Raw genomic sequence first — 25,568 nt, 5'->3', positions numbered from 1 at the left:
CATACAACAATGCTCAAATCTTTGCAAAAACAGTTTATTCACGGATGCACAACTCGCCCACATCTTATCTTCGCTGATAATATATATCTTCGCTGATAGCTTATATGCTGATAAAGCTAGATTCACACAACAGATATGATCGCGGATGACTCAGTCACGGGACATCTGACGTGAATCAGATCACTTCACAGGTGCAGCTGTATCGGAGGATGACAGTGCAACTGGAGCAGCCCTCACATCAGCAATGGCGATTTCGCTTTCTGCAGTATTGCGAAGCGCTTTGCGTGGACCGAGCGAGTGCTGCAGGAATGGGTGATGTGCAATAATCCCTCGTTATGACAAAATCTCTTTACTCGAAATATCGCTTTATTCAAAATTTCTTCCAGTCCCGACCCATACGCATGCATTTTAAGCCACATTACTCAAACGCATGAAGAGCTTTGACCCGCTTAGAGTGAAGCGGCGAGCGAAGGTGGGCGACCCTTTTGCGCATAGTGTCAAATAAATACCGCCAAAGGGTTAGTTTCATGCAGACGCAGAACAGACCACAAAAGTACCAAACCCGCGTCCGATGACTGCCTAGTACAGTAACTGGTACCACATGAGTGCCAAGTGCTCCCAGCTGTTTACTGTAGAGCGAAGAGAAACTGTCAAATTTCATGGTGCAGCATGCCCGAACCCCCCATGATAGAATTCACACAAAAAGAAAGTTTTCCTAATGCTTTGCGATGCCAGAAAACCGCAGTCCCTTGGATGCCAAAAAGAGGCCAAGAGACCTCGGGCAGACTTGTGTCATAGCATTCCATGGGGTGCGCTTGATGAGCAAAGTTTTATTGCTCTAAAGAGCACTTCTTGTACTGAAATGGGCCGAAAAGCACAAAAGAAGTGTCCCTCCGATTATAAGTGCCATGTTCGACGCGAGGAGCTGCGTTAATAAGTCGGGAAGGCGACTGCCCCTAGCTTAATTGCAGTTTTGGTGCAGTAAATTGTTAGATAACTTGCCGAAAACATGAAAAATCCAAGTGTCGCCAGCAGCCAGTTGAGCTGTCATCATGGCGGGTCAACGTAAGCTGGTAGCCGGTAGCCAAGTTGCAGACATGGCTTGCAGAAAGCATAACTACATACGGTAGCGGTACAATTTCCTATAAATTGAATGATGGGCAAAGATGCACTTTTTTACTTTTCCGTTTTGCGTGCATACGTACATGTTCATGGCCATATGCTGCACTCTAGTGTATTATGGTAATTTGCATGTAGAACCTGTGCTTTATTGCTAGTGGACCGGGAGAGGAAAGAGGAAGAGGGGGGAAAAGGGGAACATTTTATTATTTCACCGTCTATATTAGTAAACAAACTAACCCAATAATTTGTCAATTTCTGTTCTCAGTTTCTGTGTAAACTCGTGGGCAGTGTGGGAAAATATGTAACGTTATGTGTGTTCGCTCACTGCCAACGTACTACCACTAAATAATGTATAATACATGCGTATTTTGTGGGTACAGGGGCCCACGCGTTACCGGGAAGCGTTGTGACAATAAGGGAAACTGCTTCTTCCCAGAAAGCCCTACTTGCTCATCTTGTACCAAAAACAGTGCAGTAATTTGAATGTAAGGACTATGACTTGATTCATGTAACATTTCCACGTTAGCAGAGTACATAATTATCTAATTGTGTTATGCCAAGCCGAATGTTGCATTACCGTGATGTCTTTCTCCCCTTCTCGAAACTGTACGGTGTGCCGGTTTTCTGCACGTGCCTATCTCTTTTCTGTTGTATGCGGTGCAAATTTGGATTGTGTAAATTCCCCCCTCCTATGTAATGGCCCTAGGGGCCCTGAGGGTATGTAAATAAATAAAGAAGCACTGATGGATAAACGAACTAACGGTAGGGAAAATAAAGCTGCACTTGATATTTGTTGAAGACAATTGTCAAGGTAACACCCACTCATGAGCATCTACTGTTGTTTGAGGCATCATAAAAACAGTCTATGTGTAGGATCGAAAAATTCACAAGCTGAGAGAAGCTTCTGTGTCTTCACTGCTGCTGTCATTTAAATATTATGTTGCAGAGTAGACCGAAGTGAAAATGTTTCGTCTCTTTATTGAAGAAGTGCTAGGAGCACTGGAGGCTAGTGTCGATGATAGCTCCAGTTGAAGTTGTATTTTTGTAGACTCTTCAATCTGCCAAAAATTGTCAAATCTGACAAATGAGTAAGGTCAGTCATCATTTCAGACAGTTCATGATGTTGCTAGAAGAATAACCCCAACAGAAATGTTCACGCCGCGTATAAAAAAAACTGACAATCAAATTGATCTCTATAGGCGTGGTTACGAAAGAGTCTGGTAAATATGGTACTGCTCACGAAAAATTTCAACTCTTGGCATTTTCACTTAGTATTGCATCAAGTTGTGTTTTCTGGGAAAACAGATGAGCACAAAATTCTGTCAATCTTTCCTAAGCCTAAACAGTGTTGTGAAATGTGCTTGACTTGTTGCAGCCCATGGAAACAGATGGTGCCATCAAGGAAGGCCGCATCCGCAGTGCTAAGACATCGCACCTGCCACTGCTTCCTGAGCTGGATGTCTACATTCACTTGCTGGTGTTGGTGTACCTCATCGATGCGCAGCGTTATGGGAAGGTGGGCGCTGAACTTGTCTGCTCACAGGTTCCTTTTCTTTATCTAGCTAGTGTGTGACCAACAGCAGCAGCAATCGCTCTTGGTATGCTATATTTGTCTGTGGAATTTGTCTCGGTATTTCTTCATGACCCAGTGAAATTTCGTTATTAAGAGAAAATGCGACATCCACCCAATCGTAGCAGTTGTCACAAAGGAAACCCGTACAGGTTCCTAAAAGAAAAGCCTCGCAGTTGAAAAATTCGTCATGGTCCGGGACTTGAACCCGAGACCACCACCTTTCCGGGGCAGCCGGTGTACCATCCGAGCTAACCAGGCGGCTAGCAGATGACAGGGCGAAGTCGAATTTGTCAACAACTTGAAGCAAAGGCGAGGGTTTGACATGATAGTTCTGCGGAAGCCGGGTGGAGAGAAGTAATTAATTAAAAAAATTACTTCTCTCCACCTTGCTGGCTTCCGCAGAACTGTTACGCCAAATTTCCTTACATTAAAATTGGGTATTAACTCGCCTCATTATATTGAGGTTCTAAATGTATGGTGTTCTATGTACAAGGAGTTCTGAAAAGTTAAATACTTCATTATACTGAGAATTTTGTTATAATTTAAACCTCGATATAACAAACTTCAGTGTAACAACATTCCCAATATATATTTAGTTCTGGATAACCTCTTGTCCATTTGACACCATGTATTCAGAACCTCGGTGTAATGAAGGGCACCTTTACACCATTTTAACATAAAAATTTCACTAGGGTCATGAAAAAATACTGAGACAATAGAACTTTCTATAGGCCTAGTTGGTGTACTTGACAAATATTTTTGAAGTGCAAGCAAGAGACATGTCACACAAAAAAAAGCGTCGCAAGAGATATGTCACGGTTTTTTTTTTTTTTTGTGACATGTCTCTTGTTTACAGTTTAAAAATATTTGACTGAGACAATAAATAGAAACTTCTGCGGATGCAGATGGCCAACTGGTTGAATTACTTTTTGCCACTTAAAGCGACCGTCGAAACAAAGCAGTTTGGTGTAAAGTCCAAGTGCATAAGATCCCATCATGCCCCACATGCTGTATATACTTTGGGTGCATGTAAACGCATGCGAAGGTAAGCCAAGAGGAATGGTGGCCTAAGTGCTGTCTTCCCATGCAAAAAAGGAGAAGGAGGGGACCGAGCTCACAGTAATGCGATAAAGCGTGTGCGAGACCGAGGGAGGGGTGGTTGTGACACATCTATTTTCCTAGCAAGAGGCAGACAGAGCGTTCGCTAGGTTCATCTTGATCTTTTGGTTGCTGGTGTGCTTGGGCATTATCACTTTCGCATATGTTACTTATGATGGCCTCGTCGATACTCTTCTTATGCACAGCAACGTCTTCATCTGCACAAATGAACTCGTCAATGCTAGGGCCATCTGGAACTTTATTTTCCATGGCACAAAGTTCACCCCATGCATTGGTCAGCTATCGCGGCACTGTGCCAGCAGCACTCGTCATCAAGTGCGCCTTCGGGCAAATCATGCTCCAGTGCCGCTCGGTCAGCACACGATGCCTGCTGAGTGGCAGTGAAGCCACTGTGCTTAAAAGAATAACGGGCAGGCATGTCGCAACCCATGGGCCGGCCACCATCTGAAGCACCATGAACGAGTCCACGTCGGTGGGACACTTGGCCTGAAGGTTCAGCAGCCGATGCCGAATCGGCGTCACTGTAGGCACACCTGATGCTGCGAATGACACCTTGGTCGAGCGGCTGCAGCATAGAAGTGAAGTTTGGTGCGATGATGTTCACAAAGCCAAGCAAACACTGCCTTGTCGACATCTGGGAACGCCGCAGCCGTCACAGTTTTCTTCTTTGCATTTGCACTATTTTGGAGCATGCTGAGAATAGAGGCATTGTTTTTAGAAATTGGAGATGGAAAGCTGCAAACAATTCTAAATTTGTCGCCAATCTCCATCTTCTTCGTGCCCTTTTCAACCTGGGCAATGATTTCAGCCTTGTCTTGTATCATAAAAAAATCTCTGCATTTTGGCTGGAGGCTGTGTCTTGGCAGGCTGGCAAAGCAGTTGGTCTGATCACCGCACACATTACGCACACATCATCGTTTGTGCGGTACACAAAGCGCAAAGTCTGACAAAATGCCATCGGCATCTTCACGTGTGGATTTGGGTTATCACCGATTATGGGTCAGAAAGTCTCACAGGCCATGTCATTAGCCCATGCCATGATGGCACACAGGATATAAATGTGCCTGCTGCGACGTTGCTTACACTTCTTTGTTTTGGTCTTTTTTCTTTTTATATTGTCACGTATACAGTGAAACCTCGTTAAACCGTAGTTGGCCAGAGCTCGGAAAAAGTACGTACTAAACGGTAGTACTGCTTAACCAAAATAGCATGAGATTGCCCACTTACCCGTCAAAAACAGAACTGAGAGAGAGTGTGTGATGAAAGGGAAAAAAAACATGCAGTATTTATTTACTTCGCACGACAAAAGTGTTATCGTCGTTTGATGCTGCGGCGGCCTAGCAGTGACGACAGTGGCCTCAAACATACTGAAGCTGCGAACCGGCTTATTAGCCTGCCTCCTCCTCTCGACAAACACTCGCATGGCAGATTCGTCGTTGGCGTTACATTATCTCCGTGCACGCGCGGAGTAGCACTGTAGAAGTCGCAGGGCAGCTTTTCATTGCTGGGTGCTGTTCTAGTCACGACAATTGCATTCATGAGGCTGGCGTAACCCGCAGCTTCTGCCACTGTCGGGCCTGAATCGATGGCGAAAAGTTGAACCTCATAGCTGACATCTCTTCATGGTCACAGCAGCGCTGCCGAGCAACTTCTTCGCATTCCACATGCCACACACTGTAGTCAGCAGTAGGCCCATGTCACGTGCCAGCACCGACTTCTTTGTGCTGCGTTCGATAGCACGAACAATGTCTAATTTTTCTTCTATGCTGAGCACCCGGCGTCTTTTTCTTATCCGAGCATTGGCAATAACACGAATCCTTGCTTGCACGACGCCACAACGCTCTCTGGCAGGGCGCCGAAATAATGTTGATGTTGATATGGCTTCACATACAAACGCACAGGGCACTTAAAGGTAGTTTTTCCGATCTCTGAAACTTGTTGTTCTACCGGGCTGCCCGATGGAGACAACGTACCGCCGTGTTTGCACGACGAAAAATGAAAACACTACGTGTTAACCGATACATATGCAATAAGCTGGTACAGTTTATGGGGGTACAAAACACACTATGTTCAATGGACGCTGAGTTGAAGATTTGGCTTTAACTTTTAAAATGTAACTACTGCGAGACAGCTGTTAACTCTTTGAGGATTGAATTATTTTGAAAAAGCTTTCCCAGGTGGTCAAATTATTTTATTGCGGATCTTGAACGTACAAAATGTATAAAGGCGGGAATAAATAGTAAAAAAAAAATTAGGAACAGTATTTTGGTGTTGGCATCACTCAGAACTGCAAAATGTTCAGTAGTATTTCAGTGTGGTACTCCTTAAAACAGTTCTACCCACAGCGCCTTATCGCAGTCTGCACACCTAAACTGCATGTCTGTTCTCCTCTTGGAGTGACGAGTTGTGTTGGCGCACACATCTTCTCTGCGTGCGGCTGCCTTGGGCAGAGGTCAGAGGCACCTTCTCGCGTAAGCGCGTTGCCGCAGAGAGCGAGAGTACCTCGTGCGCGGCGGTGATAAACAAACTAACAGCAGCGTCAATCAAGATAGAAATCAACTTCGACCGCCCCTGCAAGAGAGTGGCGACAAAGAGAAAAATGACGTTTCACGCGCCTCCGTTGCGATCACGCGGCGAAACCGAAACCGCAAAAGGGCTGTGGCCGCAGTCGGCACAGGGTGCTGAAGCTAGAAATCAGTTCTGTTTATCTCCCCAAGAAGGTAGCACAAATTTCAAACGCTTCTTGTAAGTCCTGAGGGGTGGCAGCACCTCCCACTGAGCACGGATCGTCATTATGGCGCAAAATTTCAAACGGAGGTTCGAAACCGTACCCGTACGGCAAAGACCTTGCGGGACAGAAAACCGCCGCCGTACATGTACGGCAAAAACCTTCAAAGGGTTAAGCCCCAACGGTTTATTGCGCAGGTCGCGCACTGAAGACGATGACGCTGGCCATGATGATGAATACATACAGATGAAGATGAAGCTATAATATAATGCTCACACAATTTCCCCCACGTGTGGAAGCGGCCAACGTGGCCGCTGTTTATGGTGAGAAACAGCGTATGAAAGGTTTTAAATGCGAAACATGCACAATCTCTGTGGAACGGCAGCGGCCGCCCAAAGGCGGAACAACTGGAGGGACACAATAATTAATTGGCGAAGTCTGCTTGCGAACAATGTAGGGCCCGATAAAACGGGACTGAAATTTCTCGCGCAATCCAGGAGCGTGAACTGGGGTCCACAGTAACACTTCGTCTCCAGGGTGGAAAGAAACGACACGGTGAGATGCATCATAGCGAATTTTGCGGTCTTGTTGACTGGCGTCGGTGTTGAGGCGGGCATGTTGGCGACACCGGGCAACGGGCGAAACGAACTGCTCGCACACTGATGTGGACGAAGGCACGGGGACACCAAAGAAAGAAGCGTCGAGGATAGTGAGCGGTTGGCGACCATACACGAGGAAAAAGTTCGAGTATCCCGTAGTACGTTGGACGGCCGTATTGTATGCGCGAAAGTGACGAATGGTAGCAAAGAAAAACTGCGCAAAAAAAGGACAAGACAGAAAGAACCACACGACACAGGCGCAGACTAACAACTGGTTTAATGCTCCAACGCCTCTTCCCTACCAACAACAGAACGCATGCGCACCAACCACAAAGACCAATGCCGCTATCATGTAGTCGAGCCTAGAAACGCCAACTCCTTGCGGTACAAATGTATGGAAGCCTCACTTCTTGTCCTTCTTTTGCGCAGTTTTTCTTCGTTCTCATGATGTCATACCAACTAGCCCCTCACTGTATGCTTCTAGACGAATGGTAGAATGACATCCCAATTGGTGTGGTCAGGGATGATGTACATAGATATGTCGGAAAGCGTGCGACGAAAGCACTCTGAGACAATTAGTTTGAGGGTGGTAGCTGGAAGTCGTTTTATGGATGGTATTGCACGCACAGAGAACATCGTCGAAGTTTAGAGAGAAAGGTCCTGCCGTGGTCACTCAAAAGGACACGTGAGGCTCCGTGCCATAAAAAGATGGCTTCCAAGGAAAAGGCTGCTACCTCCTTTGCGGATCCCGACGATAGTGCGGCTGTTTCAGCGTACCGTGTCAAGTGGTCTACAGCTGTGACGATCTATCGTTTACCGCCAGTGGTTAAGGGTAGCGGTCCGTAGAGGTCGATACCAACCACTGCGAAAGGAGCTTCAGGACACGGGACAGGTTGGAACAGTCCAGCCGAAGGTGAGGTCAATCGTTTGCGATGTTGGCAGAGCGAACAGGAAGCCACGTATTTTGTACGCTGGTTGCAAGTCCAGGCCGAGAGAAGCGGCTGCGAATTCGCTTGTAGGTTTTAAGGAAACCAAAGTGACCGGCCGTGGGATCGTCGTGAAAGGTCTCCAACATCTCGGCCCGAAGTGATCGGGGAACAACAGGAACCCAACGGTGTCCTTCGGGATGAAACATGTACTGGTATAATTTCAAATTTTCGATATTGAAGTTCAACTGCCGACGGAGCCGAGCATTAGGTGGGCGAGATGATCCGCGAATACGTTCCATAATGGAGTGGCAGTAGGAGTCATTACGTTGGCTAGAGGCAAACGTATGAGAATGGCTGGATGGGAGCTGGTCGAGAGCTGCGAGCGAAGGGAATGCAGGCAATGGGCCGTGCGGTTTCCTCACGAAAGGTGGTAAGCAAGTAGCATTTGAAGACGGTGCTAAGGGACAACGAGAGAGCATCGGCATCCTGGTGTTTCTTTCCAGACTTGTAGGTGACGTCGAAGTCATATTCTTGTAAACGAAGTATCCAACGGCCGAGGCGTTGCATTAAATTCTTTAGCATCGCCAACCAGCACAAGGCATGGTGATCAGTAACGACCGTAAAGTGACAGCCGTGCAGATAAGGCCGAAATTTTCGGACGGACCAAACGACAGCGAGACACTCTTGCTCGGTAATCGTATAATTTTTCTCTGCAGCTGTTAGCGTGTGACTTGCGTATGCAACCACACGTTCTTCAGAATTTTGCTGACGTTGCAGAAGAACAGCGCCGATACCGTGCCCACTGGGGTCAGTATATAGAAGAGTGGGTGCGGTGTTGTCGAAATGACAAAGCACAGGTTTGAACGTGAGGGCACGCTTGAAGGCGTCAAAAGCAATTTGGCATTCGTCCGACCATACGTAGGGAGCTCCAGAAGGAAGGAGTTGATGGAGCGGCGCCACAATGGTGGCACAGTTACGTATGAAGTGCCAGAAATACAAAGCTAGGCCCAGGGAGCTACGCAAGTCTTTGGCGCGTTGAGGCCTGGGGAATCGGAGGACAGCGGTAATCTTGTTGGAGTTGGGTCGAAGACCTTCCTTGCTGACAAGGTGTCCTAACAGTTTAATGGTTTCGTGGGCGAAGTGGCACTTTTTTGTATTCAGCTGAAGGCCAACAGCTGAGAGGCATGTCAGGACTTCATTGAGGCGCTGCAAGTGCTGATGGAAGGTCGACGAAAATATGATGTCGTCAAGGTAGCATAAGCAAGTCTTCCACTTTAGGCCCCGTTGTATGGTGTCAGTCATCTGCTCAAATGTGGCTGGAGCACTACACAGGCCGAAAGGCATTACGTTAAATTCGTAAAGTCCATCGGGTGTGGAAAAGGCGGTTTTCTCCTTGTCTGCTTCATGCATGGGTATCTGCCACTATCCGGAGCGTAGATCGAGGCTGAAGAAATACTCCGCACCTTGTAATGAACCTAACGCATCATCAATTCGGGGCAGTGGTTATACATCTTTGCGGGTTATTTTGTTCAAGGCACGGTAGTCTGAGCATAATTGCACTGAGCAGTCTTTCTTACGCATCAAAACGACAGGTGACAACCAAGGACTAGAAAATGAAAGTATTGTGCTACGTTTCAGCATGTCGGCAACGTGGGTACCGATGATCTGTCGTTCAGCGGAAGAAACGCGATATGGCCGCCGGCGCACGATGGTAATCCCATCTGTGTGTATGCGATGAGCCGTCGCTGAAGTCTGTCCCAGGAGAGGAGAGTGGACGTCGAAGCAGTCTTTATGCGTATATAACAACGCCAGTAACTCCCCCGTCTGCTGTAGCGTTAGATCGGAGCTGATGGTACTAGCGAGATCAGAAGCACAGACCGGATCCATAGCTGTGGGTGGTTGTGAAGCAGCAGTACAGTTGACTCCCGATAATTTGAAGCCGCTTAATTCGAATTTTCGGTTAATTAGAAGTTATGGCATGACATTGTGGTCTATGGGGAGAATGGTGGTGCCGCGAAGCAGACCGAATAATCGAGCATGTCCGAATTTTTGGAGTCCGAAAAATGAGTCGGCGACTGTATACATAGCCATGCAGATATTCCGTGACAGAAGTCATGAGCCCAACATAAACGAAAACTGGATGAGTCAGCACGTATTGATTATTAACTACAGTGAAAAAAATAGACAGCGGACAAGATCAAAGTACTCTGTGCGTTCACTGTGTTCTTGTCTATTGACTTTGTCTATAGAATTTATGAGGCTGCACAGGGGGATAACAATGCCTCTGCCCAAGGCCCTGATTTCACATCCAAATCTATGTGCACGCACACGCACACACAGCATAGCATGAAGCACTGTCAACAGGATGACACTAGAGAGGGATGAGGGCTAACTTCCAACTAAGATTTCTTGTGAAAATGAGGCAGTTTGTACAGTTTACTAGAAAAAAAAGACAGCAAGAAGGCCAAGTAAAAATTGGTACTTGATGCAACGAAACATAAATAAAAATTTTACACAAAGAAAACACAGCTAAACATTGCTTGTCAGCCAACATTTACTCGCCATGTACATTAAACATTTTGTTAAATCATCTCAGTTTTCTTGTTCGTACTATTTGTTCTCTTGTGCCATTTGCAGAAAAAGTGTAGAAACAAATCACAGAATCGCCAATCATGCATGCCAGCACCTTTCAAGAAACACTTCTTTTTCCAATACACAGACTAGCAGCTTGCTTACGCAAGCACAGTCTTCCAGTTCCGTGCCATTGGGAAAAAAAAAAAACCTTTTCTTTGAAAATACTGTAATTGCATGCGCAGTTGGTGATCACATACTTTTTCCCCTGGACTTGTATATTTATTTGTATTTTCTCTTTCCTATTTTTTATTGTTTCGTTTCATCAATCACTGGTTTTTATCAGGGTTTCTTCCTGCGCTACTTTCTGGTAACTTTTATAAATCTCTGCATTCTCACAATAAGCCTTTTAATTAGAAGTTAGCGTGCCCTGTTCTTACTGCTTCACACTATACACTATTCAAACATTGCCGAAGTAAAAGATTTTATAAGGTACACAGACGCATCATAAGGGCCATTAATGTGACTTTTTGCAGTTTAAAAAAATAAAAAATAGCCTGGCTGCAAATGGCACAAGAGAACAAATAGTACGAACAAGAAAACCGAGATCATTTGACAAAATGTTTATTGTACATGGCGAGTAAATGTTGGCTGACAAGCAATAAACCGAACGTACAGAAAAAAGAGAAGCAAAAATGAATGTGTGTTTCCTGACAGGAAATGCATCCACCTCTAATGGAGGCCATGCTCTTAATATTATCCCAGGGTTCTTAGATCTATAGCTTCCATCATTTCTCTAAACAGCTGATCTGCAGAGAATGCTAGCTTCTTCCTTTACAATGCACGCTCAGATGTTGAGGGTGCATTGCAGAGGAAGAAGCTAGCATTCTGTGCAGTTCGGTGGCTTAGAGAAATTTTGGAAGCTGTAGATGTAATGACACTGGGAGAATCTTGTGTCAGCATGGCCTGTGTCACTTTTTCAGAGATGGATGCATTTCTTGTTGGGATCTGTATGGACACACATCAGTTCTTGCTCCTCCTTTTAGGTAAAGTCGATTTATTGCTGGTCAACCAGCGTTTACTCAGCATGTTCAATGAAGTCTGATTTGTTAGTGCACCTTGTGATTGTCTCGATCTCTAGCAGAAAGGTGATACCGTATTTACTCGCATAATGATCGCACTCGCGTAATGATCGCACCCCTGAATTTTGTCGTCAAAATTCGATTTTTTTTATTTCCCGTGTAATGATCGCACCCCGAACTTGCCGCAGCGATATGTGGTGTTCCAAGTCTAGCTAACAATGATCGCGCTTACCATCTGTCGAATGCTACGCGAACAACTCACCTGCACGCACCAAAAATTCTTAAGTGGATGCCTCATTTCATTACTTTCATCACTTTCTGCAATTCCATGACAAAAAGAGGTACTACCAAACTTGTCTTTATTATGGGTAGGCTTTATAATAGTTGTGGTCAACAAAAACAAAAGAGGCGTGCTTCTTTTCATCTGCACTCGTGAGCACACAACAAATCGCGCGCGGCAATGATAGTAGCCACGTTTACACGGATACGTTAAAAGTGTACCCTATTCATACGCCGACGCTTGTAACTCAGCTAAGATATTCACCCACCCTTAGCGGAAACGTGCCGTGTTAGGACAGTAGTGAAACCGGCGCCGCAGTTTCCGCAGCACACCGGCCATGCGTTTCTGTCACTGGCAGCTAAGTGCACCCATCTGTTTCTGTCCCCTCAAAGTGGACATGGCTACGTTATTGCCGCAAACTTGCCGATGTTAACGATATTATTCATCACTGATACGGAAGAAACTGTTTCAATGCACGTAATGTACTCACGAGAAGAAAAAAAAAAATCGCGTTCGGCGCGTTCGGCTTGCTCCGCCGGCCGCCATGTTTGTTTTGGTGTCCCGCACCCGCATCCCGCAGCAAACGCGAGACGAAAAAAAAATTTTTTTTTTTCGTGGGAAATTTAACCCGCGTAATGATCGCACCCCTGAATTTGCGTCAATTTTTCTGGCGAAAAAAGTGCGATCATTACGCGAGTAAATACGGTAATTCTTTTTACAGCGAAGCTCTATATGCCTAGGTGAAACACTTGTGGTCTGACCACAGAAACTCTACTGTGGGGGCATGAGCCATTATTTAGGGGGGTATGGGCCACTGCATTCGTCTGATGTTACGCACAGACAAATTTCTCATTGGGTAGACATAGAAATGCTTACGCATTTAAAACATACATTTATCTACCTATTATCGCAGGGATGGGACACAGAGGGGGACGGGGTTAAGACAAGATCATGATGACATAATTATCTTGCAGCAAAGGTGTGGCGTCGTTTCCCTCTTGCAGCAGAGCACGCATGGAGCAGTCCCTCTCCGATTTCGCAATAGGTTCAGGAAGGTATCCCTGTATTTAATTAAATGAAATGTGCGGCCCCGGTGTGTCACTTGGTAACTACAATGTATAACAGTCATAAGTACAGTCCAGCCCACATATAACGAACTTGATCGTCACGTGGCATTTGTTCGTTGTATCCAAAGTTCGTACTAAGTGGACTACCTGTAATGCAGGAAAAAAGACCAAGCGAGACGAAAGTTCACTTTATTTTTGAAAAACGTCCGTGATGCATGTCTGCTTCTTCAAAGCTGATTGCATCACTGCCGTTTCTAATTTTTCCAGCGCGGTAATATGTTCATCGCCAAGGCCTTTGTTGCACACGAGTTCCTTAAGCGACGTGATGTAACCGATCGCGGTTGAAGCGTTCACAGCAACCGGCGGTAGAGCAGCATCCTCGTCATCGTCCTCGTCGGTCTCTGGGCAGTCAGGAAGGGCTCGCACTTCACGCACAATAGCTTCGTCAGTGCGTGGCTCTGCAATGTCGGCGTCGTCATCAGCAGAAACAAAATCGTCCCAGGCGACATCAGGTCTGGCCAGCTGCGTGTCAACGACGCGTTGCCACAAGTCCTCGTGCGACCGGCCTTCCGGTGGGTGATCTATGGCGTCCTCGGTGCCTGGGCCCATAAAACCCGCCTTGTGGAAGCAATTTTCGATGCACTCCGCGGTGAGTTCCATCCATGCCGCTTTCAACATGTCCACGGCAGCAAGCAAGCTGATGCGAACTGGCATGGCAGCATCAATCGCGATCAACAAGCGTTGAATGACGCGGCGCCGATAGCACACCTTGAACGCATGAATGATGCCCATATCCAGCGGCTGAATTTTGCAGGTTGCATTGGGAAGCAAGAAGAGCACTGTCACCGCACTCAAGGAAGGCTGCACATGGTGCGCCGCACAGTTATCCAGCACGAGCAGGACCTTCCTGTTTTTTCGTGCCATGTCGCGGTCGAACTCGACAAGCCACTCGGCAAATAAGTCGCGACTCATCCAGGCTTTTGTATTGTTCCTGTAGCGTACGGGCACGTAGCTTCCAAAGCATCGCGGATTACGTGATTTGCCAATGACAAAAGGCAGCCGCCGGTCACTGCCGTCCATATTGACAAACAGGAGAACGGTTATGCGCAACTTGCTGTTCTTCCCTCCTGTGCACTTGTCGCCTTTCAAGGCATGCGTTTTAGATGGCAACATCTGAAAAAACAACGCAGTCTCGTCAGCATTGTAAACGTCCCGTGGAGCATAGCTCGTGATTGTTGGGAAGTTGTCAGAAAGCCACACATGGACGTCCTCGTTGTTCACAGACGCGGCCTCGCCGACAACCGCCTTGAAAACAATTACGTGGCGAGCCTTAAACCAGTGGAGCCATCCATTGCCTGGGCTGAAATCGGGAAAGTCCAAAAGGAAGGCGAAGTCTTTAGCCTTGGAGAGCATCAGCGGTCCACTAATCGGAACGTTGCGAGACTGCGCGTCAGCGAACCACTTCAGCAGTGCGTCCTCAACGTCCGCGTAGGTCGCCTTCCAAAGGCGCTTTCTAGTCGTCGGGTCGGCATTCACGGTAGCACCAAGAATCTTTTCCTTGCCCTTAGCACTTGTTGAAATGGTCGATTTCGACAGTCCATACTTCTTGACCAGTTCGCAGTTTTTTGCAACTTGAGCTAGTTCATTAACAATGGCCATCTTCGTTGCGATGTCGACAGCTTTCCTTTTAGCACCTGAAGAGGTCGGCGTACAGTCCTCCATCGCACCAGGCGCAAGTCAAGCCCTTGGGCTCACGCGCTGAGGCAGCCTTCAACTCCCCGATCTGGGAAAGGCACGGATACGGCAACGATGTCAATGCAGTGCCATCGCACAGAAAGAATCGACGGCGCAATGCCCTCAGCGGTTTGAGCCAGTAGAGCAGACGCCTGACTTTTCGGATTGGCCGACGCAGATCACGTGGATGCATCACAGCGACGTGGGCGGCGCCACTTTCTCTTTCGTCACCGCGTGCGCGCGCTTTTTCTTTTTTTACTTTATTTTACCCGCAAAGGAGCGCCGGGGGACGCTTTGTGCGCTCTCTGGGTTCGCAGTCCAGCGAAACCGCACCAAACACTGCCGGCTCGGTCAACTACAGGGGCCCGACAGCTTCGCGTTCGCTCTAACCGAGTGTTGAGGCCACAACAGTTCGTTCTATGTGAGACACTGTGCCATTGGCCCAATATATATTTTGACGGTAGTACCGCCCTCGTTCGTACTAAGCGAGCGTTCGTTATATCTGCGGCTGTTATAAGTGGGCTGGACTGTACTATGATTAACATATTACAAAACACAAATGCTTAAGATAATTCAGAAATACTTCGATGAACCCATTGGATTAACATAAGGAACCACTCATTGCACCCTCCATGATGGGGATTATGCGAAGTGCAATGTGTGGTATTTCAAATAAACAATGGGATAAACCCAAGCCAAACGTGTGTGAAACCTCATTAAGAAACACAATACGTAACCACTAATTGAGAAATTTGATAGACCGTCGGAATTAACCCAGTGATGAACAGTGGGGCCGTACATTTCAGCTTCGCCAGTTTACCACGTGTGCGGGGTGCATGGGCGGTAATTTTTTCTGTTATTGCTTGTTCAGTATTGTTTAATGCTCTGTCCTTCTTCCTTTTATAACTGCTTTTTTATTCTCCCTCACCTAATACTCCAACCTTGCAGCCTGCGAGGCATATAAATGAATACATAGGCACATGTCATTCATTCATCTGCATACACCTCGCACCATTCCTCCCTCAACAATCATCACTGTGTTGTCTCGCAGTGCGCATCTACATTAACTGCTGTTTTAGTTTTAGTTATATATATATATTATACAGTCGATCCCGGATATATTGAACTCGAAGGCGATCGCGAAATAGTTCGATATATCGATAATTCTAAATATAAAATGTGCATGTCAAAAGCTTGTGTAATAACTCCACACATCTCAAGGCCGTTTCCCGATGTCGTGACTGAAGGTAACTTACTGATCTATACCCCCAAGGCGCGTAAAAAAACAAAAACACAGCGCAATGACCACAGCACTTCATTTCTGAAGGAAAAAATCTGACCTTTGCTTGCTTTTTCTTCTGCACCATCAAGTTCATTAAGCTGTCCTCAATCTTGCTGACAATGTCCAAATGAGGAAGGCCAGCTCCTTCCATTGTGCCACCACAGTGGCGAATGACGCTGAAAGCTGATGCAAGTTCAGCTTCAGTGCATGGTGGTTGGTCCTCTTCGTTGTAACCTTCGCCGCGAAGGGGGTGAAATGCGAAAACACCCGTGTGCTTAGATTTAGGTGCACGTTAAAGAACCCCAGGTGGTCTAAATTTCCGGAGTCCTCCACTACGGCGTGCCTCATAATCAGAAAGTGGTTTTGGCACGTAAAACCCCAAATATTATTATATTAATTATTATGCTCGAATCTCGTCCACGTCACCCATGATGTCAGCCACAATCTCCGCATCAGCATGCTCCGCTACAGCTTGCATGCCGTTGTCAGCGCTGACGAAATCGCATACTGTAATGCCGAGCTCGCGAAATTCGCTGTCCAGGCATCCACCGTCATCGTCTCCACTGTCAAGGCATCCGTCATCTGCAGCTACCACAAAGCCTGCTTTGCGGAAGCAGTTCACAATTGGGCTTTTCTTCACGTCGTTCCAAGCACCAAGCACCAGCCAGCATTTGAATGGCTCCAAGGAGGTCCATCTTGAGTTCGATTCCTAATCGAAAGTTGATTAGGAGCCTCTGCACCAGTCGTCGTCTGTATGCAACCTTAAATGCTTTCACAATGCCTTGGTCAAGAGGCTGAAGTTTTGCCGTTGTGTTTGGCGGCAGAAACATGAGGGTGATCTGCTTTAATGGGCAGACGACATGATGGGCTGAACAATTGCCTAGAAGACAAACTTTGCGGCCAGGCTTCTCCAGTTTGGCATCCCACACCTGTAGCCACTCAACGAAAAAATCGCGTGTCATCCAAGCTTTCTTATGAGACGTGTATCGAGTGGGAGGCCTTTCGCGTTCTTAAAGCAGTGTGGCGACCTGCTCTTTCCGATAACAAACTGCCGTAATTTGCATGACCAATTCATATTTGCAGCAAGCAAAGCCGATATGTGCACCTTGCTGTTCTTTCCACCATGGCACGCAGTGCCCTTCAGATGCAGAGTCTTCTTGGCCAGCATTTGCCAAAACAGTGCCGTCTCATCTATGTTGAATATTTGCGACGGCGAAAAGCGGTCGGAATTATTTGGCCACTCTTTGGACAACGACTTCTCTATGTGACTTGTGCTAGTCGCCTCGCTTTCGCCCGAAAGGGTCTTTCTGACGATGCTGTAGCGACTCTTAAATCACTGCTCCCAACCAGTGCCACCAGTGAAGTTTTCTTCTCCGAAGGCCACAGCAAACCATTTGGCCTTCTCCGTGAGCATTGGGCCGTCAACAGGTATGTTCTTGGCACGTGTCTCCTAAAACCAGGCATACAATGCCTTCCCAACCTTGTCAAAGGTTGGGATGCGCACACGACACGCTCCAGGGTGCCTTCAGCTTAACATCGGCTTTGTTCTTGAGGATCGTACTCAAGGTGTTGCGAGGAATTCCGAATGCCACGGCGACGGACGACATTTTCTTGCCAGCCTCCACCTGTTGAATGATGTCCGCCTTTGTTGAAAAATCGAAATTCTAGCGTTTTTTTTTTTTTTTTTTTTTTGTGGCCGTGATTTCGGAACACTTGCCAAAAGCGGAAAGAAAAACGCACTGCACCACACAAGTCTCAAGCCTTCGCATTGGCCTCGTGAATAAAAGGAATGAAGTGAATCGAAAGACTCGGTGCTCCGCGTCTCCGCACTACCACAAGCCCAAGCTGCACTGACCTCGTTCGTCTCTCTGCGCCAGCGGTGTCAGCCAACCAAAACACAGGAAACAGGCGCCTGCGGTCAGCGTGGTTTCTCCCTCCCGCTTCCCTTTCGCACCCAATCGCACTCCAAGTGCTGCTCGTTACGTGCCTTTTACCCACACGCCCCTTTCTCAGAGTGAGGGGTGGCGCACGTGAGATCGCGGGAACATCGCGAGAGCTTCGTGAGAAGCGCACTTGCGGGGGTGGGATGCGGTGGGAGAAGCGCACTTGCTGGGGCACAGCTCAGCACGGAGTTCGATACATCGATATGCCGGTGCTCGGGAGTTCTATATACACGAACAATAACGCCATACTTTTGCATGCGATTCCTAAGGGGATTTTTCAACTGTTCCGATATAGGCAATAATTCGATGTATCCGGGTTCGATACATCCGAGATCGACTATATATACACTGTTAAGAATGGCGAGCTGCAAGGCAAGATTGCCACCCATTTGCGACAGGGCGACACGACGCGCATCTCCCCCTCTCCATCGCTGCAGCTAGGAGGCGTTCGAAGAAGCGGCCTTTGTGCTGAAAACCGCCTCTTTCCACCAGCCCCATCGACATTGTGACGGAACGAGTTCGGTGTGTGAACAATGGTTCCGGAGTTCCCCAACGCGGACCTGATCTGACACGCATGGACAAGCTGCCGCGGGAAAGCCGTATTTTGGTGCTTCTCATGCTTCGGCGTGACGCAAGACAACGAGCTACCCACGATTGGCACCGATACTTCCCGGAACGGCACCCCTCCAACGCCGTCGTTTGGGCATCGGAATGTGTGTGCCTTTGTGTACGTAAACTGTTCCGCGGAGCGGCAGCAAGTTGGCGATGAGTAAACGAACAGTCGCTGCCTCGTATGGCCGGCGGACCGAGTGTATAAAAACTGTTGTTGTGCGAATGCTGGACACACTTCTCTTGAGCAGTCATGTTGGACTGATACTCTTTTTCTCAAGCAGTCATGTTAGACTGATTTAATTTCTGTAAATAAACCCATTTTCCTCGTTCTCGATGAGAAGCAGTTCTTCACTTCATCAACGACCTCAGCGTAAATAAGTTGGACGACGGCATGGGCCAGCTACCTTCGAATTCATGCCGTACTCCAATCTTGGCAAAGGACCACGAGCGATGGGATTGAGCCCCCAATCCTGACAACACAGACACACACACAGACACAGACAGACAGACAGACAGACAGACAGAGAGAGAGAGATCTATATATATAGTGTACTTTCATCTTTGGCCTAACTTGTTTTTGAGTTTGCACACTGCCTAAGCAGCATGTCTTCCTGGTATGACCAAGGCATTGCCATGGCCCTCTGGTCATAGTAGACTTTTGCCATTTGATTGTCAGAGCAAGATGCATTCATCAGTACCCTGCAGGGCCGTCTGCATCAGCAGGCATTTGGTGTGTTGCGACACCACGTAACCAAGCACACGAGGGTTGGCCCTTCCCGCACCTAGCCGCGCGTGGCTTTGCCATGTCCAGAGGAAAAGGGGATGTGGTTGAGCGGACGCTGAGTGTTTGGACCTTTATGGCCCCTAGGCAGAGGCAATACGCTTCTTTGGCCTCTGCTTCATGTAAACAGCACCTCCGGCCTGACTTGACCGAGGGGAATCGGCAGTCGCCTTTTCCTGTCCTCCCCTCCATCTTTCACTTTCCCATCTCCTTTCTCACAACTCTCCTGTCTCCTCCTGTCTTGATTTTTTCCTTTTTCCCGGGTGGCTAGGGTTAACCTTGTGTGGCAAACTGTCCTGAATTCAGCCATATTTGGTTATAGTTGCGCTGTACAGCTGACGTGGGCAGGACTTGCTTGCAAGTTCCTCTCCCGTCCCCTTGTAGGGCTCCATGGTGGGTGGCTTGCACCGTGGCGGAACTATAGATTTTTCCCATGGCGTGTCCTCTCTTCAAACCAGATCGCCCTCACAAAAGAGGGCGGACTGATGTCACAGCTGATTTTTTAAAAAAAAGCAAAGAAGTCTTCCCTAAGTGTCACGTGATACATAGTGAAAAGCCAGATAAACTGGCTAGAAAAATATCTCTGTTCTCAGTAGCAAGATGTCTGAAAGAAGCCGTAGGGACCAGGTATAAGGCAACAAAACTTGCTAGCAGTGACCTACTCTTAGAAATCCAAAGCAAAGCCCAAATGTGTAAACTTACTAATATTGTATCATTTAAAGACATCCCCGTCTCAATTTCAAAACACAGGTCGCTGCACACGGTGCGCGGGGTGATTTCTGAAATTGACTTTTTCGATCTTTCTGAAGAAGAAATGCTAAATGGGCTTTCCAAACAAAATGTGAGCAATGTTCACAGAATTAAGATAAGAAAAGATAACAAAGAGTTACCCACCAAACATCTTATTATGACTTTCACCTGCTGCACACTTCCAGAGACAATTAAAGTTGGGTACACGAAAGGTACAGTTAGCCCACACATCTCGAACCCTCGACGTTGCTTCAACTGTCAGAGATTTGGCCACGGCTCCCAGAGTTGCCTTGGTCACAAAACCGGTGTAAACAGTTTTTGTGACCTGTTCAGGTTTTGTGACCGCACAGGTTTTGTAACCAAAACCTGTGCGCATCGAAATACCATACTTCTGAAATCTGCGAAGCAGCACATCGCTGTGCGAACTCAGTAGAAGAGCGTGCTGCATACTCCAGACCTTGTCCCTCGTGGAAAAAAGAAAGAAGTTGTTACACTGAAAACAACCAAGAAGATTTCATTCAAAGAGGCCAGAAACTGCATCCTAGTCCAACATAAGTTTTCACTCAAACCAAACATCAACTTCGCTTATGTGGTGCGACAGGGCGATCCACCACACTGGCCTCCGGCACCTGCCCAGGCCACACATAGTCGGGCTGGGATGGAGCCATCCTCGCTCCTGGTGGTAGCAGCCCGCGCTGCTCCACCAGCCGCAAAGCAGGCTATGCCGTCCCTCGGGTTGGCAAGCCTCAAGGCCGCTGCCCACTAGGCGAGGTCCGGAAGAAGTGCCCACGTGCAGTCTGCACGACCCTCCAGCACCTCTGATCAGGACACAAGCCAGGGTGGTTCCGTGCTGCCAACGTCGCAAAGATGGCGGAACTCCTTGGATTGTGCTAAATAGACAAGCCCCGCATCACGGAGCGAAAACCAACTAAACGTTTTCCTACCCCGCACACATATATCAATATGGCATTCCTAATACACTGGAATTGCAGAGGGCTCCTAAATAATTTCAGTGATATAAAAGAGATCATAAATTCTTTCTTTCCTGTAGTAATGTGCCTACAAGAAACGAACTTAGTTCCTCAGCATACAAGTTTACTAAAACAAAATCTTCCGCCATGACCGAGAGCAGGCAAACAGGCTCTCGGGAGTAGCCATCATTGTAGAAAGTGGCATCGTAGCACGTGAAGTCAAATTGAACACTGAATTTGAAGCTGTGGTAGCCACTTTGCTTTCTTATAAAACGATTACAGTATGCTCTGTGTATTTGGAACCACACCTAAAAATAACGCTCCATGAGTTAGAGGACCTGTTACAACAATTACCAGAGCCCTATCTGGTAGTTGGGGATCATAATGTGCACTCTGTGACGAAGAAGATCGGCAGGCTGAAAAGCCCCGTTGCCATCGCGTGGCACGTACCCAGTTTGTTCGCTGGCTGCGCCCTACCTGCTGGAGCTGAGTTTGTCGCTGCTGCTCTACGAGCCGAATAAACCCCCTTTACAATAGGTGACCAGGTGAACGATATGCTCAATCGCGGTGTCATCCAGCCTTCTAGTAGTCCTTGGGCATCACCAGTCGTCCTCGTTAAAAAGAAAGACGGCACCATACGATTTTGCGTCGACTATCGGAGGCTTAATAAGATTACCCAAAAGGATGTATACCCGTTGCCACGTATTGACGACGCACTTGACTTTTGCAAGGAGCGGAGTTCTTTTCCTCCTTAGATCTCCGCTCTGGCTACTGGCAGGTGCCCATGGCAGACGCTGACTGTTCTAAAACCGCATTTGTAACACCAGATGGATTGTATGAATTCACTGTGATGCCGTTCGGTCTGTGCAATGCGCCCGCCACCTTCGAATGCATGATGGACGGCATCCTACGCGGCCTGAAGTGGCATACTTGCCTCTGCTACCTCGACGACGTCGTCTTTTCTCCTGATTTTCCTACCCATCTTCGGCGTTTACATCAAGTTTTGACCTGTCTCCGGAATTCTGGTCTCCAGCTTAACTTAAAAAAGTGCCGATTTGCAGCTCGAAAACTGACCATATTAGGCTACGTTGTCTCCAAAGAAGGCATTCTTCCTGATCCTGCTAAACTTCGCGCCGTATCCGAATTTCCAAAGCCCACTAACTTGAAAGCACTACGCAGCTTCATTGGCCTATGCTCTTATTTTCGACGTTTCGTTCGCAATTTCGCTACTGTGATCGCACCACTAAACCAACTTCTCCAAGGCGACAATGAACTCTCTGCTTGGTCGGAAGCGTCTGATGATGCCTTTACGACTCTTCGTCACCTACTCACGTCTGCGCCAATCTTGCGCCATTTTGATCCCAGCGCACCTACAGAACTTCACACTGACGCCAGTGGTGTCGGCCTTGGTGCCATGCTCGCACAACGCAAGAACACTAATGCCGAATACGTCGTCGCCTATGCCAGTCGTGCCCTCACGAAACCTGAGGCCAATTACTCAGTAACAGAAAAAGAGTGCCTGGCTATCGTATGGGCTCTTCAAAAATTTCACCCGTATCTCTACAGTCGACGCTTTGACGTTGTGACGGATCATCACGCTCTTTGCTGGTTGTCCAACCTAAAAGACCCGTCGGGCCGCCTCGCTCGGTGGGCCCTCCGAATCCAGGAATATGATATCCGTGTCGTCTATCGCTCTGGACGCAAACACGGCGACGCTGATGCCCTCTCGCGCTCCCCTGTTACTTCAGACAGTAGCACTTCTACCGACAGACATGACATCTCACCACTTGACATCCTTGACATCCATGGAGCAACAACAAGACCCATGGATCGTCATGATGTTCGACTTTTTGTCAAATCCTCCGGCAACTTCGGCACCTCGAGCGCTACGCCGACAGGCGCAGCATTTCACAATCCGGGACGGACTTTTATACCGCCGCAACTACCACAATGACGGCCGCAAATGGCTTTTAGTAGTGCCTCGCCACCTACGACAAGAGTTATGCTCCGCTTTTCATTCTGACCCGCAGTGTGGTCACGGCGGAGTGTCAAAAACTTACGCACGGCTTCGCCTACGATATTCTTGGCGAGGGATGTACACCTTCGTCCACAAATATGTACGCTCCTGCATTGCCTGCCAGCGACGCAAATGTGTCTCGCATCTCTCCACCGCTCCTCTCCAACCACTTCCCTGCCCAGCTCAGCCATTTGACCGTGTCGGCATTGATATATATGGGCCTCTTCCATCTACTGGCGCTGGCAACCGATGGATTGTTGTCGCCGTAGATCATTTGACACGGTATGCTGAAACCGCTGCCTTGCCTGCCGCATCAGCAAAAGACATCGCCTCGTTCATACTACACAACTTCGTTCTCCGCCATGGCGCCCCTCGCGAACTGTTGAGCGATCAGGGCCGCGTATTCCTCTCAGATGTCCTGCAGTCACTCTTGTCTGAATGCCAAATTATTCACCGCACTACTACCGCTTATCATCCACAGACCAATGGCTTAACAGAACGATTCAACAGAACTCTTGGTGACATGCTATCAATGTATGTTGCATCTGACCACTCCAACTGGGACCTTGTACTTCCGTTCGTCACTTACGCATATAACACTGCCTCTCAAGCCACTACTGGATTCTCACCATTTTTTCTGCTTTACGGACGCCATCCCTCCAGCACCATTGATACGGGTCTCCCGTACCGGCCGGACCCTGCTGAATGCTCACCTGTTTCTGCGATTGCTCAGCACGCCGAGAAATGCCGCCAACTGGCCCGTTCGTTGACGTCTGCTCAACAGTGCCGCCAAAAAGAACGCCATGACCTCAATCCTCCCCCTCACCCCTTCCCCGTCGACTCACTCGTGTGGCTTTGGGTCCCGCCTGTTGCTGCTCCTGGCCTTTCGTCCAAGCTCCTCCCGAAGTACCACGGGCCCTATCGCGTGGTTGCACAAACATCACCAGTGAACTACGTGGTCGAACCCGTATCGCCATCTTCCGATCTGCGTCGTCGGGGGCGAGAGACTGTGCACATTGACCGGCTGAAGCCGTATTACAATCCGTCCACCTTTTCCTAGGTCGCCAGGATGGCTCCTCTTCAATTCCGGGGGTGATTGTGACGAAGAAGATCGGCAGGCTGAAAAGCCCCGTTGCCATCGCGTGACACGTACCCAGTTTGTTCACTGGCTGCGCCCTACCTGCTGGAGCTGAGTTTGTCGCTGCTGCTCTACGAGCCGAATAAACCCCCTTTGCAACTCCTGTTTTTGAGGAAGTGAGAAATCAGACACAAGAGGACAAATTATAGATTTTATTTTGAGTAATGTTTGTTTGCTGAATTCTGGTAAGTCAACATACTGCTCCCCAAGCTAAGGAAAAATGAGCTGTATTGATTTATCTTTCACTTCACCTTACATTTTTAACGATTTTAAATGGGACGTCATGGACAACCTACATGCAACTGATTATCTACCAGTCATAATAACTCTACCATCCTCACCTGCAATCATCCCAAACAAACCACGAATATGGAAGCTCCATGCAGCTGACTGGACACTGTTTAGAGAAAAGGCCAATCTCTACAAAGTCTTTTCTGAAGACCTTAGCATCAACGATCTTAATGAACTATTCACAACTTGTATTTTAGCTGCTGCCCGTTTAGCTATCCCCCAGACTTCAGGAGTGGTGATACAAAACCACAAGGTGTGGTGGACTCGGGAAAGCAAAGAAGCAAAGCAAAAACAAAATAAAGCATGGGGTGTCTTTCGCAGATACCTCACTCAGGAAAACCTCATAAACTTTAAAAAAGCACGAGCTAAAGCACGGTATGTCTTCCGTAATGCTGAAAAGATGTCATGGCAAGCATGCGTGTCAGCCATAAATAGCACAGTCGCAACTAAAGAAATGTAGGAGCAGGTCCGTAAGCTCCAGACCTCAGCATACAAGTGTACTAAAAGAAGTGTACTCCCCATTTACAATTCCTCTCCTGATGACCCCTGGCATCCAAACAAGTATAGAGGAACAGGCCAACATGTTAGAACTTTTCGCTGCAGTCTCTAGTTCTTCATATTACACTGAGTCATTTTTAAAATATAAAAACATGGCTGAAAAGCAAAGGCTTCAAATTAGTGGCAGCATAAATGAGCCATATAATAGTTTAATCACTCGTAAAGAAATCACTAGAGTACTGTCTGCCGGTAAAGAAACTGCACCAGGGCCCGACGAAATTCACTATGAAATGCTGGCACATCTTTCCGAGTCTGCATTAAATGCACTTCTGAAATTTCGTAATGATACTGTTACAAGGGCAAATAACTGAGGCCTGGAAAGAAAGCTATTATTCTACCCTTTCTGAAAACCGGAAAGCTGCCGACATCTCCCAGTAGTTATAGGCCAATAGCCCTTACCAGCTGTCTGGTGAAATCTTTT

At 47.6% G+C, this 25,568-nt stretch overlaps 2 protein-coding genes across 3 annotated transcripts in view; one reads left to right on the top strand and one right to left on the bottom strand.

Moving 5' to 3' along the window:
• Window positions 1–25,568, top strand: part of Rpn3 (regulatory particle non-ATPase 3) — a 127,932-nt gene that overhangs the window by 26,710 nt on the left and 75,654 nt on the right. For both annotated transcript variants that reach the window (XM_065442454.1, XM_065442453.2), the window contains exon 4: window positions 2,498–2,638. In XM_065442454.1, coding sequence (XP_065298526.1) covers window positions 2,498–2,638 — 141 coding nt within the window. The remainder of the gene's footprint in view (window positions 1–2,497; window positions 2,639–25,568) is intronic.
• Window positions 13,260–14,243, bottom strand: LOC135910401 (tigger transposable element-derived protein 6-like). The gene has a single exon (XM_065442455.2). The coding sequence runs from the start codon at window positions 14,241–14,243 to the stop codon at window positions 13,260–13,262; it is 984 nt and encodes a 327-aa protein (XP_065298527.2).

This window comes from Dermacentor albipictus, chromosome 4 (genome assembly GCF_038994185.2).
Source record: "Dermacentor albipictus isolate Rhodes 1998 colony chromosome 4, USDA_Dalb.pri_finalv2, whole genome shotgun sequence".
In the NCBI taxonomy this organism is placed as follows: domain Eukaryota; kingdom Metazoa; phylum Arthropoda; class Arachnida; order Ixodida; family Ixodidae; genus Dermacentor; species Dermacentor albipictus.
This window is presented reverse-complemented; position numbering and strand designations above follow the sequence as displayed.

Excerpts from the sequence above, each read along its gene's own strand:
- LOC135910401 (XM_065442455.2), bottom strand. The coding sequence starts at position 14,243 with ATGTTGCCATCTAAAACGCATGCCTTGAAAGGCGACAAGTGCACAGGA.